Source organism: Lampetra planeri, chromosome 2 (assembly GCF_965212315.1).
Source record: "Lampetra planeri chromosome 2, kcLamPlan1.2.h2, whole genome shotgun sequence".
Lineage (NCBI taxonomy): Eukaryota > Metazoa > Chordata > Hyperoartia > Petromyzontiformes > Petromyzontidae > Lampetra > Lampetra planeri.
Genome location: NC_136108.1, coordinates 33,895,674 through 33,914,746, shown reverse-complemented (window position 1 = coordinate 33,914,746; position 19,073 = coordinate 33,895,674). Strand labels below are relative to the sequence as shown.

The 19,073-nt window shown below is 50.5% G+C and overlaps 1 protein-coding gene across 11 annotated transcripts in view; it reads left to right on the top strand.

Moving 5' to 3' along the window:
• The window catches only part of LOC144732348 (nuclear receptor coactivator 2-like), an 80,225-nt gene that overhangs the window by 45,166 nt on the left and 15,986 nt on the right, over nucleotides 1-19,073 (top strand). For 9 of the 11 annotated variants that reach the window (XM_078613835.1, XM_078613893.1, XM_078613901.1 and 6 more), the window contains 14 exons: nucleotides 549-727; nucleotides 3,943-4,043; nucleotides 5,383-5,557; nucleotides 6,117-6,296; nucleotides 7,907-7,996; nucleotides 10,564-10,704; nucleotides 11,158-11,302; nucleotides 11,881-13,342; nucleotides 13,831-14,005; nucleotides 14,881-15,078; nucleotides 15,635-15,904; nucleotides 16,452-16,572; nucleotides 17,037-17,211; nucleotides 18,050-18,475. In XM_078613835.1, coding sequence (XP_078469961.1) covers nucleotides 549-727; nucleotides 3,943-4,043; nucleotides 5,383-5,557; nucleotides 6,117-6,296; nucleotides 7,907-7,996; nucleotides 10,564-10,704; nucleotides 11,158-11,302; nucleotides 11,881-13,342; nucleotides 13,831-14,005; nucleotides 14,881-15,078; nucleotides 15,635-15,904; nucleotides 16,452-16,572; nucleotides 17,037-17,211; nucleotides 18,050-18,475 — 3,838 coding nt within the window. The remainder of the gene's footprint in view (nucleotides 1-548; nucleotides 728-3,942; nucleotides 4,044-5,382; nucleotides 5,558-6,116; nucleotides 6,297-7,906; nucleotides 7,997-10,563; nucleotides 10,705-11,157; nucleotides 11,303-11,880; nucleotides 13,343-13,830; nucleotides 14,006-14,880; nucleotides 15,079-15,634; nucleotides 15,905-16,451; nucleotides 16,573-17,036; nucleotides 17,212-18,049; nucleotides 18,476-19,073) is intronic. The other 2 variants (XM_078613908.1, XM_078613884.1) reach the window with 2 other exon arrangements.

Here is a 19,073-nt window from a genome sequence, read left to right as displayed (position 1 = left end):
CATGTTGAGTATCTCTAGATGGGAGTGAGTTGCTGTTTGTTTTGGTGAGTTGCTGTTTGTTTTAACATTCACTCACAATAGGTGTTTACGCAGTGCTTGATAAGGGCACTTCATGGAAATCCAAAGAAGTATATACAAGACACTTATGCGTGTGCAGTGGCTGATGGCATTTATTTTTGATTCGTGTAAAAAAAAAACAGCCTTTGGTTAATATAAGTGATCTTGGCTTCGGCTTAGAATAATGCATGTCCTTGGCAATTAACTTGTTGTAATGCTCTCAAACTAAGGGTTGCCTGAAACAGTGCACCCTTTGTGTCCCAGCCCTGCCAAAATTGACTACGGAGCGCATAGCTAGAGAAGGCCAAAGTAACAGAAGCAAACACAATCGGAGCGTTCCGAGGCCACTATTGGATGTGGATAACTGGGGAAAGGAAGAAATGTAAGAAAATCGGGGCAGGCCATGTCCCAGTATTGGGAGGTTACTGGACGGTGGCTGATCGCAGTACGTTGCGTGTGTGTGTGTGGCTCCGCTGTGTGGGTGGCAACAGGCTGGGATGGCCCGCGGAAAAGCGTCGACGCGAGCAGACGAGCCGCTACATCGAGGAGCTCGCCGAGCTCATCTCGGCCAACATGGGTGACATCGACGGGCTGGGAGTGAAGCCGGACTCGTGCGCTGTCCTGCGCGAGACCGTCAGCCAGATCCGGCAAATCAAGCAACGCGAGCAAGGTATGTCGTGGCGACTGCTCGGCAAAGCGGGGGAGGAGTTGGTACCTAGTGGGGTGGCCCGTGATCAAATCCAATCCTCGATGAGCACTACACGTGCTATTTTGCGTCGCTGTTACAGCATAATGCGATGGCGAAAGCGCTACATTTCACAGTCTCATCTGCGGTAACTTCTCAGTGGGTGATGTTTGTATGCGGTTTTAAAAAATGTAGGCCATTTCTGAGTCGTTTACCAAATTTTGGATGGTGTTTTAAGCGTGATGCGGCAAACATGGCCTACTCTTTTTCGAATAACGGCATGTGGATTTTTAAAGGCCACTGTAATGAAGCAGAATCTGCATACTTTTTGGTTAAGTATTAATCAGGGTGGCGGCCGGACCCAACAAGTGACGCAGCAAGTGACAAAGATGCTACTGCACGGCCATGTAACCGCTAGGCCATCGCAATATGGTGATACTACGATACATACATTCAAGGTCGTATGTATTTCGAACTTCTTTTGCACAGTACGTAGCCATCCGCGCTAAATCGAAGGTGTGGGGAGGTCCATAAAGAGTGGGGGTCATTCCACAAATCTTGGACCGGGGCACGAAGCAGAGTTGATGCTGTACGGAATAGAGCACATCGACAGCAGCCATGTAGTGTGAAATATTTGCGTGAAAATTGATGTCTCATATAGTAAATGTATTTCACAGTAATCTTATTGGTACACTTCATGTGGACATCCCAGCGACAGCATGGGGCTGATGGCAAGCTCCTCCGAATTTGTCTCGAGTAAAATGGGTTGCTTAAGGCTTGACGATTTCTCGCATGATACAAATAACGGTTGTGGCTTCGCTACATCCTGCCATGAAGTGCGTGAACCCCCTAGAACCCCATGATGGAGCTGGCTGGTCATGTCACGTGCACCATAAACAATCTCATCCCGGCAGCTGAACTCTGCTTTCTTCATGAGACCGTTTTTGTGACTTGCATGGTGCGAGCGCTGTGTCTCTCTCTCGGGCATGCCACTGTACGCGTGGTGCCGCCACGTTAACTCACCTTCAAGGAAAGTACGAGCACTTGTGACCAGAGTAAATGAGATATCAGATGAGAGTTTCATGGTAAACACTTACGAAACAAAAGTAGGTGATGCTTCCTTGGTGTCATGGTTAGCACGCTGCCTTTGGTTCACCCGGCGGTATAAATGGGTACGCCACAGTTAGTCGATCGGCATGTCCGTGTGTGGTGAGTAATGTGTGGGTCGGTACTCTCTTCCAAGTCATCTGGCCAGCATGGAAGAGGAGGAAAAGTCCCTTCGCGATGGCCTTTCTAGAGCTCCCTCTAGTGGAGACCCTTCCTCCAGCAGTGGTGTGAGAAAGCAATTGTGATTAACTATATGACCTATATATAAAAAATATGGGAGGTGTTTTCGTAAAAGATGTCATCTTGCCAGTGGAAAAAAACCGAAAAAATTGTTTATGAAAATATGACGTCTTTTGGCTCCATCTTTGTGTAGGGGAAACACTGTTGACCTCTTCACAGGCCATATATAACTTAACATCGCAGTGGGAAGCAAATAAACAATTTAAATTAAAGCCAAAAACAATAAAAAAAAGAATCGTAAAAAAAAATATCCCCCATCAAGAACAAAGCAGTGTGCTAAAGGTTGTATTTTAGGCTGAAGAAGCCATCGTGAATTATTAAAAGCTGATTATGTAACGGTGTTGCCGTGACATTTTCTGACGTCAAAGGGACGGCAGTGCTATGCAGTACTTGCGGGCGGGCACTGGTCGATGTTTTGGCATCGAGCGTTCCTTCTCGTTATTTTGTTTGATTCGTGCCGCCACGTTGGTTTGCTTCTGCAATGAACCGTCCTCGAATGTGTTTTGCCACCGAAGGTGCAAGAGGGACAACAGACTCTCGCTTTCAGAGACTGGCACTTGCGAGCGCCTCTGCAAATATTCCGTTCAGCAGATAAAAAAAATGGGCCTATTGCGTTAAACGAATCGTAAATAATATTAATAATGATTGAACCGCTTGAAAACCAGATGCTGGTGGACATAGCGATTGAAGCTCGGAATCGTCATGTTGTTTATGAAAGGCAACGGTCTAATTTGATGCCACCACCAGTTCCTTGGCCAAATTGCCGTTTTCCGGTGGCTGGTTACGGTGGCTGCCTTTCCCAGTTGGTAATTAATCTGTGGCTTTCTGTGCCGCGCACTGTGCTCATCCATGTTGAATCTGCCATTGCTGGAGGCACAATCTTACATAATCTGGCATTTGTTCCCGAAATTATTTTTAATGGGTCGAGCAATGGCACAGCGATTAGTGCTGCGCTACGAACTGGGCGACCTGAGTTCGATTGCGCAAGCCATGTGATTTGTGAGCTGGCTTGCTGGGGGTTGGGCCTCTCCAACCCCCTACCCCCCCCCACCCCCACCCCGACTCCCCCACCTTCGCCATCTCACACTGCCCAGGGTGGTGAAATATTGTCAAACTCCCACGTGACTGACACGGAATGTGGAGGCCTTTATCCAGTGGTTGATTGACAAAGGGCTGTAAACGGTTGTCATTATTTTTGTAGTTATTTCATAGCTTGTTTTAGCCTCCAGAGGTGCTCTCCATAGCTCCCTCTAGTTGAGGCTGTTGTGCCAGCAGTGACATGAGCAAGTAATTGCAGAGCTGCACCTTTATTTGCTGTAAGTTATTGACTTCCAGTGGGGTTATGTGAGAAGTATGAGTTTTGTTTTACTGTCACATCCGAGAGCATTGTCGCATTTCCTGGGTGTACGTTGATTATACAAATTTTGTGGTAAATTTGCACGTTTTTGCGAAGTTGCACATTTTAAATAACGCACAATGCACAAGTATGCCGTGTCTCAGGATCTGAAATAGCGAACTTCACAAGTAATGCAGAACTATGTTACTGTTGTGTACGTGAAGGTATTTGGTTTACTAATTGTGTTAGAAATTGAACAACCATTTAGTTATTTAAACAAATTCCATGTTTTTTTTTAGCATAGTGCCAGGATGAAACTAAATTCTGTTTATACAGTGGTGAAATTACAGGATAGCTTCTGCATTGCTTGAAATATTTTCTAAATTACATAAATCCACGCATTTATTGTGTGTATTAGGATCTTAAATAGCAAATATCACAAATAACCGAATACCGCGGGAAAGTTGCGTAAAACGTAGCCACTCACATTTTGATTTGTTCGCATTTATGTTTTCAGAGAAAAATGCTGCCTTCCATGGCGACGTCCAGCAGTCTGACGTGTCCTCCAGTGGCCAGAGCGTCATTGAAAAGGAGGCCCTGGGCCCTCTGCTCCTTAAGGTGAGCGGCCACCACATCAGCTTCAATTTATAGGGAGGGGAGGAGGGGTGGAATAGATGTATAAATATGGGGGTTGGCCAAACTTCCCAGTACAGTCTGTTCTGCTATTGCGTGTGTGCTGTTCCTCACGCAAATTGGATATATCGCGGTTAATGTATTTGGGAACACATTTTTATCATGACGCGGATGGGAATCGCATATAACGCGATTGAGTTAATGGCTGCTTGTGTTGTGACCGAAACGTCGTGAGAATTTTATTGTTTAATTTATTTTATTTTATTATTTCCCTTCTACGTGACTTTACCGAAAGATCCAAGAATATGAATAGGAATATGCAGTTGTACGGCTGCTACCCACCTGCATCAGTCTTTGTTCAGCCTGCATACGCATCTCACGTGCTATCACGGATTGTGCTTTACCCTACATGATATAGTATGTATTGTAAATCGATTTTTACATAGTGCGCAACGACTGCATTATAGGAGAACAAACTGCATAGGATCACAGAGCTTGGGGCAATTGTTAGCGCCGGTTTTGGCTGCATTCAACCTTGTCTGTGGTTTCCCCGCGTCTCCAATGCGAAAGCTGTGCGTGTGACATTCTGCAGCGTTTTGAGATGCGTTTGCATGAAATATGTTACGTGTAAAATTTGAAAAGTTTTCATCATTATTATTGTGACCAAGCAGTTGCTTTTGCACGTGCAGCAGCAGCAGCAACGCAGCACGGGAGTGGATATATGCACACTACCTTGAGATCTCGTGACAATGTCCGTGTAGATGCCCTTGTATTTTCCAACTTCATAATGAAAAATTACAATAAACAATGATGTTGCCTTCTTTCAATAAGCCAAAGCCTAACATTCCAGAGGGTATCTTAATCTGAATGACGTTAAAGCTAGGTTTCACAGTGCGTGTTTAATCCGTGGCGAGCTGCCGTTGTGTAATGTTTAGCCGCACACTGGACCCGCAATCCAGAGGTCGCTGGTTCGCTCTCCTGTCACGGAAGTTGAAACAAGAATGCAGCTTTTTTGAATCCCCGTCCCTCTGTCCACCCAGCAGTAAAGATGGGGTACACCACAGTTAGCCACTTAGCAGATTTTGGGGTAAAGCATGGGTCGTCCCACCTCTTCCAAGACAATTGGCTGATATGGAAGAGTAGGCCAAATGCATTCTAGAGGTGCTCTCTCTAGAGGGACAATAATGAAGGGGCTCTCTCTAACAGCGTTCTCTGTAGCTGCTTCTGGGGAGGAGGAAGCCCTTTGGCCGGCAGCGGTATTAGCAAGAAATGGCAGGGCTGCACCTTGACCTCAGACGTCTGACCGCTGTCCCGCTACCGGCAGGCACTGGACGCCTTCTTTTTCGTGGTGGACCCGGAGGGGCTGATCGCCTTCGTGTCGGAGAACGTTCAGAACTACCTGGGCTTCACCCAGGAGGAGCTGATGAACAAGGTGGTCTTCAACGTCCTCCACGTGGGCGACCATGCGGAGTTCGTGCGCTCCCTGCCTAAGTCTCAAGGTGAGCGCTTGGGGGGGGGGGGAAACTGGCACAGTAGCGAGTGATATCTGAACTGGTTCCTGGAGGGGGGGTGGGGGGGGTTCCTTCTCCTCCTCCTCCCCCCACCCGTCACCAATCCACATTGGCCAGCATGGTGAAGTATGGTCAAACAACCCGAAGGGATGTTTGCATTGTACAGATTGTACAAAGTGTCATGGTAAAGTGTAAAAACTCAAGATAAAATTGGTGTAGGGTTGAAATTTTCGTCTTTTGTTCCAATCAGCGAATCATCCCCGACGAGTTGGATTCAGTACCACATTGAGGGGAGTTAAGTGGGGTGCTCTATGGATAGACTGGTGTTCCGCGGTCTGCGGAAAAAAAGTTTCAGGGTTGACGGTGCTCTGCGGTTCCAGAAAGTTTGGGAACCACTCTTCTAGCGAGTCTCCCAAGAGCTCGCTGTAGCGGGGAGGCCCTTTTGCCAGCAGTGGCATGAGTGGGCAATCGCAGGCTTGCAACTTTCCCCTTTCCGAGCTCGGTAACACGATTTCTCCGCTTGTGTCTTTGGACCGTTTTTGTGCAGCGAACGGAGTGCCCTGGCCGTGCGACTCGGTCTCGCGCCGCAGCAGCCGCACGTTCAACTGCCGCATGATGGTGCGGCCATGCGCCAGCGTCGCTGGTCCCGCTGGCTCCGAGAGTCACTACGAGATGATGCAGTGCTTCGCCGTGTCCCAGCCGCACGCCATGCAGGAGGAGGGAGAGGGTGAGTGGCAGCGGTCAACATCGCCCGACTCCCAGCAGCGTTGCAAGGACACGCATTATAATCTAGACGCGCTTCAAGTCATGTGGAATAATTGCTGCTTTAATGGAGTGCCATCGTCTTAACCCCTTTGTAGGATCCATGCGCGTGCGTTTGTGCGCGTCGGGTCGCTTGACGTTTGCGGGTGCGGGTGTTTTGTTAGCCGTCCGTTATTCTTTTGTAGTTGTAGTGCCACCCCGGTTGCTTATTCGTGTAAATATTGCAGTGGGATTTACCATTACGGAATGCTGCACGGTCAGCCGAGAAAGTTGCATCTGTCCTCGTTCTATTCGTACTGTCCAAATTAAACAAGCAAAACATTGTGATACTTGCGATGGCAGTGGTGCACAAGCGCACTCGGGCACGTACCTCGATAATACGACCCTAAAAGAAAAAGTATTCAATAATAGGTGATGTTTCAGGCAATGGCCCTCCTTGGTAGCAGACAGATGTTTTTTGTCTCAAATAAAGATCCGTGTTGTTTTCACTATCTTCTATATAGAGTGTATCCAACTGAAGATACTTCAGGTCGCACGTTTAGTTATTTAGACAATAGCCCCTGCCGATGTACACTCTCGTCGTCCTTACGTCCTTGCTCTTGTGGCATTCACTCTACCTGGAGAGCGATGGCGGTAAACACGAGTTAACGCTGAAGGGAGGCCCGCTTACGGTTCGCCATGCCTTGTCACATGTTAGATACATGTGGATTTCCATCGTTTCCTGCCCATCGCCCTGCATTTCATCAGCCCTCGCTTAACACGGCCTTCCCTCCGCGTTGACACGCCACCTTTGACCTCGACGTTAAACTTAATGTGTACCTTATTCTCCGGATTATAAGGCGGCGCGCTCCCCCCCTGCCCTGCCCCCTGTGTTTCTTTTAAAGAAAATGTTGGGCGAGGGTGGGATGCGTCTTACAATGCGTGCGTTCGATCTGTATATACAACTTTATTGACACCGAGCACACGGTTGTGGTTGGTGTCTCACTCTTCCAGAGCATCCGAATAATCTGGAGAATATGGTAACACTTTTTTTGCAAATGATGAGAAACTCACCAGACAGAAAAATGCGTTGAGACTGCAAACAAGGGTATTAATATGCGCAAAAGGAGGTATTGTAGAATATTTAATCTTGACTGTTGGTGGTATTAAACGAGCCTGTGTGCGCATTATACATGCGGTATGGTGATGACACGCAAGGCATGGTGGGAGGACCAAACCAATGCTCTCGATTGCACTTTTTTTCTACTCTGTAATTCACTATTTGCCTGTCCTGTACAACGTCGCATCTCCAACTCGCTGAGGACCGAGGCATCGGATCTGCAAAATGATCGGATATGTGCACATCGACAGCGCACAAATACCACACTATATATGGACGATCAATTGGTAACGGTGCATATGCGATGGTCGGATACGGGTTGTTTCGGTATCATTTATGGGATGCTGCTTTCCGAGCTAGGCGGTTGGGGGAGGCTTGGGCGAACAGCGCGCCCGAGGTTGAAATGACGCGCGATGTCCTCCTCCTCCTGACGCACGCGACCCCCATCCCACCCCTCGGCCACCTTGTGCCTGCAGAGCTGCAGTCGTGCCTGATCTGCGTGGCGCGTCGAGCACCGGCTCCAGAGCGTCCCTTCGAGCAGTTCTACACCAGGCAGGACATGAGCGGTGAGGAGTTGTGCTGCCCCCCAACCCCCACCTCCCACCCCCCACCTCGCAGCCCCCACCTCGCACCCCCCACCTCGCACCCCCCACCTCGCACCCCCCACCTCGCACCCCCCATGCCTTGCAACCAAATATTCGGGTTGTGGTGATACGGTGATGTTGTTCTTCCACGCACCTCCGATTAGTACGGTCAGCTACGTACCATGCGAAACAAGTTCAGCATGCATAGGTAGATACTTTGCTACGATGTATCATATGATTTAAGATCCACTGTAGTCTTATTGGCCGTTTTGTAAACTATCGTGACGGTGTGTCTATTGTTGCACATTTAATAATAATACAAATATATTTGATGGCGGAATATGTACGTATTAACAAACACAATAGGTAAAGTTATAAACAATCAGCTATTACCTATTAAATTGCTGCTTTACATTCTGCAGAATCATTGAATGCTCAACAGTTGTTGACTGTAATTTTTTGAACGCTTTAATTTAATTGAGTATTGTGTCATTGACAGCATATGGGTTAAAATGATGATAGATTGTAATGCTGCAATGATTAGAATTATCTTGTTGGGTGAACTTTAGTAGAATAACTTTTAGGTAATTTACCTGCACTGGGAGTACAGCAAAAAAGAAAAGCAGTAGAATAAAAATGCAAAGCTTAAACGGCAGAGTTATGGGAAAACTGATATCGCAATAATCTTCACATCATGAAAAATGAATCCGCTAAGCACTTTTGACTGCTGGGGAGGGTGGTGGGAGGGACATGCGAGTTGATGCACGTTGACGGATTAAACAGCTCTCGGCACTCGGCGTGCCGATTGTTAATTCATGATGTTTCCAAATGGCCGCTTGCGCGACATCTGTATTGAGGTGCACTGGCTGGGGCCCAATCCGCAACGAGAATTTCAATTAACATAGCGACGAATTGCGCCCACAATCGCAAGACGATGAGGGACTACAATTAGGGTAGATGTCAGGGCCTGGCTGGCTGGCTGGAAGAGGCCGGGGCGGGTGGCAGTGTTGAGCAGGGAAACACGGGCGAGCGGAGAGCGAGCAACACTGTGGGGCCCCAGGACCAGGACCAAGGAGTTCCGGACGGGGCAGCACTGACAAGTCCCAGGGCAGCCTCGGGAGGCGAGATCCCATTCACCCAAGTTACCAGGGCAGTCTTGGGGGGGGGGGGGGGGGCTCAGGGTCCGAGGCCCGATCACCGGCAAGTCCCAGGGGATTCTCCTGAGATGAGTGCTGTTTGTGAGGAAGGCATGTCTACAGACATGTCTTTAATGTTTTCTTTTTTCCTGCTCATGAGGATTAATTGCTTATAAACAACATTTAGATTATTTATGAATCTCCGAGATGAGATGTCACAATCCAGATTTTAATTAATTTTTGAACATTTTTATTACCCCAGAGGCTAGTTAAATTGGTGCCTTGATGTAAACTCTTCTTCACAAGTCTACCCAAAGCATCTGCGGTCTCTTTCCGCAAGTCGTCGCATCCTGAAGTGGGATTTTTTTTTTACCAAAACGCTTTAATCCATCAATTTGATGTGTTTTATATTTAATTTCCACTTTTCAACGACAATAATGGACAGAAATATGCAGGTAGATAAACAGATTCCACGTTATTTCCAGGCCATGATCAAAGAAAACCGGGGGGGGGGGGGGGAGATTAGCCATCGATGTGTTTTAATATTTCTAATTATATACATTACTTACTTTACATCTGTAGTTGTATCGTAACTGATGAAATAGTTACATTTCTCCAAGGTAGAATAACTCGGTTTATAAATGTGTATATGTATAATTAAATGGATAAACATCAATATATCTTAATAAATATCAGAAGTAACCACACTCAAAGCAAATACATGCATTAATAAATACTAAATAGATGAGTAGATAAACAAACGACCAACGGAAGCCCGGATCAATCAGCAGGGAGAGGGATGGGGAGGGAGGTAATGTAGGAGGGTAGGCAAAGCGAGGCAGGGAGGAACATATAGGGCAGGGGTCGGCAACCTACGGCTCCGGAGCCGCATGCGGCTCTTTACGGGCCGCTTCTTGACAATATGTACGTATGTACAGTATGTACTCAGATGCATTGCGGCTCTTGAAATACTGAATTTTGTACCGAATTGGAAAGAAATGGCTCTTCTTGTTATTTTGGTTGCCGACCCCTGATATAGGGTGTTCGGTTCGAACGGAACATAGGATAGAGGGAATTATGAGAGAGAAAGGGGATGTTGAATATGGGAATAGATTAGAGGGAGGGAGGGGAATCAAGGGTTAGAATTCTAATTGCAATATTTAAACAACATTAAATACAAAGACACGATTGGGAGTGCAAAGTATAGGGAAAGGTAACATTTGCAGAGGGAGGGTGGTATGAAGATAGCTATGGGGAGAGAACGGTAGAAAGCAGGGAAGGGGAGGAAGCAGACATAGTTTGGGAGGGAATGTCGGAAGCAGGGAAGGCCGGAGGGAAATGCGGGCAGGGGGGAGCGAGGCAGCTCGCGGTGTGTTTTTGCACACTGAGTGGCCGTGCCTCTGTGTCCCGCAGGCAAGATAGTGGCCATCGACATGACGAGCCTGCGCGCCTCGATGCGTCCGCGCAGCGAGGACCTGGTGAGGAGGTGTATCCAGGCGTTCCACCAGCCGCAGGAGAACGGAATGTCGCACGCGGCCAGCCACCACCGGGAAGGTTAGCTCCCTCGCTCTGCACTCTTCCCGCTTTGTTTTTAATTCGCGCTCATGAGATTTTTTATATTTTTCCCCCAACGTATTTTATTTGTTCTCACGCATGACCATTACATTGCTACGCGTGTTGTGATGGCTCGGGAGGCGTCCTGATAGTGCCCCGGCAGAGTACGCCAAGCGATGATCAGAACCTACCCAGTCGTTCTTAGTCTTGGCACCCCCCCCCCGCTCCATAGCTACTTGGCCAGAGACTTGGGGCTGTCGGTCATAGATGGGAGACTTTGGGGTATTGCCGGAGCATACCTCGCCGCGCTGGTCAGCGTGTGTTTGGTGAAGGGGGAGCGCGTTTTGTCTGGCTCGAGTACCTGACTGTGGGTTGTGGCTCGGTTGTAGCGCTGTTGTGCGTATGCGTGCGTGCGGTTCACCGTGTGCGTGTTGATGTCGATTGTCGCCGCAGTCACACTCAAGGGCTGCGCCCAGAGTCCCACGTACAGGTTCCGCATGCAGGACAGCTCGGTGGTCGCCGTGCAAACCAAGAGCCGGGTCTACCAGGTGCAGGGCTCCAGCGCCGCGCAGATCAGTTCCATGTACACCGTCTTCAGGTGACCGCCGCAATCTCGCGTGATGTCGAACCAGTTTGATAGCACGCACGTACTGTCCGGCTTGGTTGTATGTATGTATGTATGTTGAACTAATTATTTGGCACCATACGTAGCCAATCGCGCCAAAAGAGGTTTAAAGCTATATGATTTAAAAGTGCATAGCTTACGAGCGGAAGTGCAGCGCTGTGAACCCGGTGACCCGAGTTCGATTCCTTCGCTGCGACTAACATCAGTGGCGATTGATATCTGAACAGGTCCGGCCCCTCATCCCCCGACGTTCACTCACCCGCAACAACCAGCATGTTTGAGGCATGGTCAAATAACCCCCATGACTGGCACAGACTGTGATTCATGTGGGGGTTGGAGTCACTACCGCACCTGCAAAACTGTCTCGCTCTATTCCAACTCTCTGCAATGCGGGTGATTGAATACGCTCTTGACGTGACTGCGCGGACCATTTCTGCTCCGTGAAATGTTTAAGGCCTTCGGCAGTGGATTATTGATCATGGCAGATGACGATGATACTGATGACGACAATTCGGTCCCTTATTAACTCAACTCTTGCTATTTATTTCCAGGGGCCCGTACCTGTCAAAGCCCCCAGGTATGGGTATGCCGAGACCCATGGGGGTCGGAGCGCCCCCACAGAACCTTGGCCCCACGGCATCGGCGACCGGCATGGCTGCCTTCAGTGGCCTTGGCGGCCCGCACCAGCACGCGGGCGAAATGCAGGGCCACCCGGGCTGTTTGGACAGCAACAACAAGGGCGGAGTCCCCGATCACCAGCATCATCAGCAGCAACAGCAGCCGATGCCCGGCTGGCGAATGTGTGCCGGCAATCCCTCTGGGCCACCCGGGCCGTTCTCCACCCCGTTGGGCCAGTGCCCGGGCAACAGCTTTGGTGCGAACCTGAGCAGCCCGGCGAGAACGAGCCCCGGGGCCGTGGCGGCCTCGTGCCAGCCAGACTTTTCGCGGTCGCCGCGCTCGCAGCTGCACCAGGGCAGCCCCAAGGTGGTGCCTTTCTCTCCCACGCGCGGGGGCAACTCGACGCCGTCGCCTTGCGGGACCAGCGGCAGCTACAACAACACCAGCAGCGGATACAGCTCGCAGAGCTCCCCCATGGACCCCACGCCCTCGTTCGGCGTGCAAGTGCCAGGCGCGCCGCTCTCGGCGGCCGGCCAGAACAATAACCCGACGCCCGGCCCGAACGCGTCGCCCGGCCAGAGGACGATGTCGCCCGGCCTGGGCGCGGCAGCGTCGCAGCAAGCGGGCAGCCAGAGGTTCACGTTGCCTCCGAACGCCCAGAGGGCTCTCGTGGGCCTGCAGGGTTACCAGATCAAGCAGGAGAGGATTGACGAGGCAGACGCCAAGGAGGCGCAGGTGTCGCAGGGCGGCAGGGAGTGCATCCCCGACGCGCGGCTGATGGGCGGCCGCGATGGCGAGCAGCAAGGGGAGGACGACGCAGACAAAAACCAAACGCAGACCAAGCTCATGCAGCTGCTGACCATCGGTGCGGAGCAGAACGGTCACTGCATTGGCCAGGGCCACTTGTCGTTGGAGTCTGTTCGGAGCGGCGACGGCCGCGTTTTGTCCGGGGCGGGCTCTGGTTCCGCGACGTCGCCTTCGTCGGCGTCCGCGATGAACTCGGCCCACGCGGCCTCGCTCACGGAGCGACACAAAATCCTGCACAAGCTGCTGCAGGATGGCGGCTCCCCGCCGGACCTCAGCAAGCTGACGGGTCGCCCCTGCTCCGCCTCGTCCCTGCTCACCGGCGCCAGGGAGGCAGCGGGCGGCCTGAAGCAGGACGGCTCGCTGAGTCCCCTGAGGAAGCAGGAGAGAGACCACGCCCTGCTGCGCTCGCTCCTCGACAAGGAGGAGAAGGAGATGCCCGGCAAGTTTTCGAGCCCGCTGCAGCAGCAGCAGGATGAATTAGGAGACGTTAAAACCAAGCAGGAGAAGGGGGAAGATTCCGGAGACTCGTGCTGCGACCTGAAAGGGGAAAATCCCAAGCAGTCTGTGAAGCTGGAGCCACAGAACACCGTGAGTACATTTAACTCAATTCAAAACCGCGGTGCATTTTGACGACTGAAATGTATTTATTTTGTTGGGAACATTTGAGCCGCGCACGGTGGTTCATGATTATCATCATCCATTGCTGTGGAGGCAAAGTCTGGTGGATCCCGCAGATTGTGAAATTCCCAAATAAGGGGACCCTGATTTGTCAGTACGACAAATGGATTTTTATCCATCCATCTCTGCAAAGCTTTTGAGAGTTACAACTCATATGGGTGGATTTTCTCCGATTAATCGAGTTTTCTCCCATTCGCCCAAACACTCACTAATTTAATTGGCCAAAAATCCCAATGTAAAGGTATTGTAAGAATAATTACAACTGTCATCAGTTACATTGCAGGATCACAAAATATGGTGGCACCTTCGACAAGCCGAGCCTTTGTCCAACAGTCGATTAACCATGGCTGATAACGATGTTGTGACGATGGATGTTAAATCTTTCCTTCTACCAACAGATGAAGCTGGACCACTTTGAGGGCCTGGACAGTGCGCTGCAGGGCATGGCATATGCTCTGGAAGGTGGTAAAGGTGGCAAAGGAGATTCCCGGGGTCCTGCCAAGGCGCTGCTGCAAGACCTGCTGCAGCAGAATGGCAACGAGACGAGGGACTCGAGCAGTGCCCCTCTCTCTGGTGACTTATTTCTCTCCTCCCTCACCTCCCTCACCTCACTCGCCTTCCTCACCCTCCTCATCATCTTCATACTCCTCATCCTCATGGCATTTTTCGTACATGTGAGCTCTGCCCTCCCGGTCCAGTTGTCGGACCAATTCACGTCCATTCCACAGTCCCTAGTTTTCAACTTCATAACGAACTTTGGTGATCAATCCTCTACTCTTGCGTTATGCCACCGGATTCAGGAGTTGGGTAATAATTTTGTTCCCGATATCATGGTCCAAATTTGAAATAAATACCCGCAAATTCCTCGACTGGAATTGCTAGAGCAGTCGTTGCCCCCCACCTCCAGCAAAAGCTGAGCAGGACCCTCCTGAAAACGTCTCATGAGACTCAGTGGGGCTTCGTGGTAAGAGCAAGCATTGCAATACAATAATAAGATGCTGATGGAAATGGCAACTGACTGCAGAGATTATTGTTTTTAATTATGCACACCATTTACTAAGCCACTTTGTTCAAGTTACATTTAAACAATTGTATATTTTCACCTCCTTACGCCAAAATGTACCTTTTGTTGGAAAATGGCGAACGCACAATTCAATTCGTCTTCAGTGATCGTAGTGTGGAGAGACTGGTTTCCGCCACAGTAATGTGGACTGTCCTCCCCCAATTCCACACAACAGACACAAATTATCATGGGGACCCCGTTGCTTGTTTTGAACGCTTTGACCTGACCTGACCTTTTTGTTCTTTGTCTCATCATTGAAACATACACGTGATTCTTAGCACGCCGCAATCTTTACCCGGTGGATAACACCGTACAATGCGATGCGCAGAAGTGACTCTCTCCTCGCGCCCGCCGGCGTTTGCCCCACCTCCTCCGGCGGCCGCAGGTCCCCCCTCCGTCCCGTCGTCTGTGGGCCCACAGGGGCAGGCCACGCCGCCGCGGCCCCAGTTCGTCCGCAGCGTGTCGACGGGCGGCCTCGGCTGCGGCCCGATGCAGCCCGTGGCTCCGCCGCCCTCGCACCCGGCCGCGCGGAACGGGGGCCTCTACCCGTCCGGCACGCCCATGAGACACCCCAGCATGGGAGGTGAGACTTGGGCTGCGGCCGAGGTCACGATGCGTACGGGTCAGCGGTTGTTCGTCGCTGGCTTGTGACTCTCTGACCCGCCCCCTGCTGGACACCTGTGTTAAAGAGCTTCCTAGCTCATGGGGTTCCTCTATTCTAAATAAAGATGCCGATTCTGAAACCTGTTAAGATGCTGATTCTGAAACCTGCAGGCATGAGGGAGGTTGACATGGGATAATCAGGAATGGGTTCTCCTTTCCTTTAAGCATGTGTCCCCGGTGGTCTTGAACGGCTATAACAGATGGAGGGAGTTGTTCGATGGCACTATAAGGATCTGGGTTCATGGGATTTCCACTTGTTTAGTGTAGATTACGTTCTGCTGCATAAAAGTTTGGAGTTTTTTTACTTTTATAGATGCCCTTGAAATGCGATGCCTAGCAGTGACACTTCTGTTGATAGTGCTGTTTACGGGGTTAATTTTGTGGTGTGGAACTCAACGATGTCTGGCGTAGGACCAGAACGCGCACTCACATGCCTGGGTTGTGCCTCCACAATTTTTTCCATTTTTTTTTAATAGGTGAATTATACGAACCTGTTTACGGGGTTGCAGGCATGATGGCCGGGCCTGGGGGCGTCATGAGGAGGATGAGCGTGCCGGGCGGCGACGCCTGGGGTCCCCAAACACCGCTGGGGCCCTACCCGTCCCACAGCGGCGCCAGCAATGTGCCCACCATGGCCTCTCGACCGGCGCCCGGCTACAGCCCCATGCAGGGGGGTGTCGTGGGGAGCGGCGCCCCAACACATCCCATGAGGCCCAGCAGTCAGTCGGGTCACATGATTGACGTTGGTGAGTCTTGTGATGCTTCCCTTGTGCTCGCTGTTCTTTAGAGATCATCATCATCATCGCGCTTACTTTTATTCCGTACCTGCCATGCAGTACATGTCGATGCCACCCTCTGGCAGTGGGACCCCCCCATCGGCAGCTGTGCTCTGTGTGGCGCAAGGTGACCGCGGCACCGGCTAGCCCAAGTGGGCATGAATCTGCCAGTATGGAGCGATATTGCTGTGTTGCTTCCCAATTAAGTGATTTGGGATCAATTTGTACAATTTTTAAAATGGGACCATGACGTCAACACACGTGGCCACCTTCTACTCCTATTCTCTCTTGAATATAATGTGATGGAATCCTGAACGTCCACTGTGAAGCAGACAGCACGTAGTTCACATTTAATGCGCCCGCAGTATTAACCAGGCCAGCCGATGGGCTCTAAACTCTGCAACAAGTGGCAAATCTACCACCGCTCTGCCAAGAAGGCGGTGCTGAAACTGCGGTGCAAGATTCTCAACCGCGGGTAGACATTGAACTCTGCTGCTTTTCTTTGGCATGCGATCAGGTGCTACAGACCTCGGTCTGGAGATGGACGACCTACCGTACCGACCACAGCAGCAGCAACCGGAGCAGTGGGTGGAGGGCATGATGGGAATGGAACAGAGCATTATGGGAGATCACGGAAGGTACCGAAACAAGTAATATCTACTCTTGCAATAAAGCATTCTTCATTTTGTTTTATTTTCAAATAAGCATTGTCTAAACATTTCTTATTGCACAAGGATATCAGGAAGTCACTATGTTTGACAGACCGGTATAGTCTTCCACTAGAGGCTACGTTGCCATTTGGTTTTATCCAATTAGGTAATTTGCAAGTAGTTTATCAAATTTGGCACGTTTTGACAATGACTGCGGCATACATGGCCTCCTTTTTTTTTTTCTTAACGGGATCTTTAATATCCACTGTGGAGCCGACGGGTGCATGGGTTTAAATTAACAACACCCACAGTATATTAACCAGGGCGGCCGCCGGCGTGTAACCGCCAAACTCTGCGACGAGCGGCGGCGAATGCGCCACCGCTCGGCCACGTCAGCGCTTCTCAAACTAACGACTCCACGGCCGTGTGCGTGTGTGCTCGCGTGCGACCAGCAGGCCCGGAATGGGTCCTGGCCCGGACAGCATGGTCTTCGCGGGGTCCAGAGCCCGTGAGTCCCAAGGTGACGACCTCGTCCTCATGGCCCAGCTGCACTCGCTGCTGAGCAGCACCGACGAGCAAGAGCTCGCGGAGATCGACCGGGCGCTCGGCATCGACAAGATCATGCAGGCGAGTTTCCTCCAGCCGTTGCGGCGAAGCGCGCACTGCACAAGCGGCGGGTCGCCCCCGTGTATTTTACGGGAGCTGCCCCGGTGTAATGGTTATTGGTTAGTACACTGGACTACACAGGTTCGTCAGCTCAATTCCATCTTCTGGCATGGAAGTTACAAAAATGTCCAACTTTTTTCAATCACCCACCGCCTGCCTCTGACCACTTAGCAGCAGTTTAAATGGATTGTAGGTACCCCCACCTCTTCCAATGTTTGTTCAACGTGAAAGAGGAGACCATATACCCTCTATAGGCGCTGTCTAGTGGATGCCCTTCTGTCAATAATGACGTGATATGAGCAATGTAATTGTAGCACTGCACCTTTGACGTCTCTATTTTCTCCTGTGGATCCAGTCACCAGCGTTAAGCCAGATTATACTGGAACTTTTACTGAAATGCTTGGGGCCCCATACCTTGCAATTGGCAAAGAGTAACAATTTGTTTAAAACCAATGCTTGCTTTAATGTGTGTGTAGGAATCATTTATTGATATTGCAAATGTTTATAAACTATTTACAAAACCTGCTGTTAGGATATTTGAGTGAAAGAGACATTACAAACAAGGCAAAACGAATCAATTTCTTAATTAATTTGTGACCCTGAATCATGACCTCACAGGTATGGGAAGGGCAAATCGTTTCAATCCTCCCCGCGCATACTTATGATCGGTTCATTCATCTTAAGAGATTTGCCAAATGTCTGCAAAAGCCTTTTCTGCGCAACGTAAATTATTGCAGCGTGTTTGCCGGCAGCGTACTGCAGCGTCCTGACAAACACCCGCTCAATTGCCTTCCTGCAGTGCGGGCCGATGGAGCTGCAACCGCCCATGTATTCAGCAAACCCAGACATGTCCGGAATGTCCATGGAGCACAAGCAGCAACAGCAACAGCAGCAGACGCAACAACAGCAACAGCAGCAGACAGCGGCCGCTCTCGCTGGCTACGCCCGGCAGTCGCCCTACACGGCGGACCCGAGCCACGGCGGGGTCTACTCCGGCATGCACCCCTACATGGAGCACCAGTTTTCGCAGGGCGGCTATCCCGGTGGCGGCAGTGCGGCGCTGTGCGGGGGCGGCATGCGCACACTGAGCCCCGCGAGACCCATGCACCCTCTGCAGGCGCGGCAGGCGGCCGCGATGAGGGCCGTGCGGCCAACGGCATCCGCCCAGTTCAACTCGGCCCAGCTGCGCTTTCAGCTCCAGCAGCGACTGCAGAGCCAGCAGCAGGTGCTCGTGCGTGGGATTTGCGCGGGCCTTTCACGCGAGACTTGTGGAGTAATGCTATTTGTAGTCGTAAATGAAACTTTTTATATTGCCAGGTAAGGCCCACTGAGCTGTATAGTACTTTTTCAGAAGCGGCCTGGCCATTAATGATAGTTCAACGGTCACGTGGAAATGTATAGCAGTGTAGCAAGAACATCCAAACTCCAAATATACAGCAGGCGTCAGTCGGGATCAAACCCACGACCTCCTGTATACCAGGCAAGCCATCGTAGCGCCTAGCGTAAAAAAAAAGCCCCTCCAGAGGTTATTTTGCCCTACTTTTATCCACCTGTCAGATGCCTTGGAAGGGGTGGGATGACCCACACTTAATCCCCACTACATGTGACCTGCCAATTGACGAACAGCGGTGTACCCGCCGTTTATACTGCTGGGTGGACAGAAGTGGGGTGGGATTTAATGCATCTTTCTCCATTGCCTTACAAGTTGTGTGATAATATCTGGAACCATTCTGACACAAGGTGGTACACCTATAGCTCTGAATTTTTTTTGCGTAAAAAAAGTTTGTCTCGTGACATGATGCCGAGAGTACAATTGGAATATA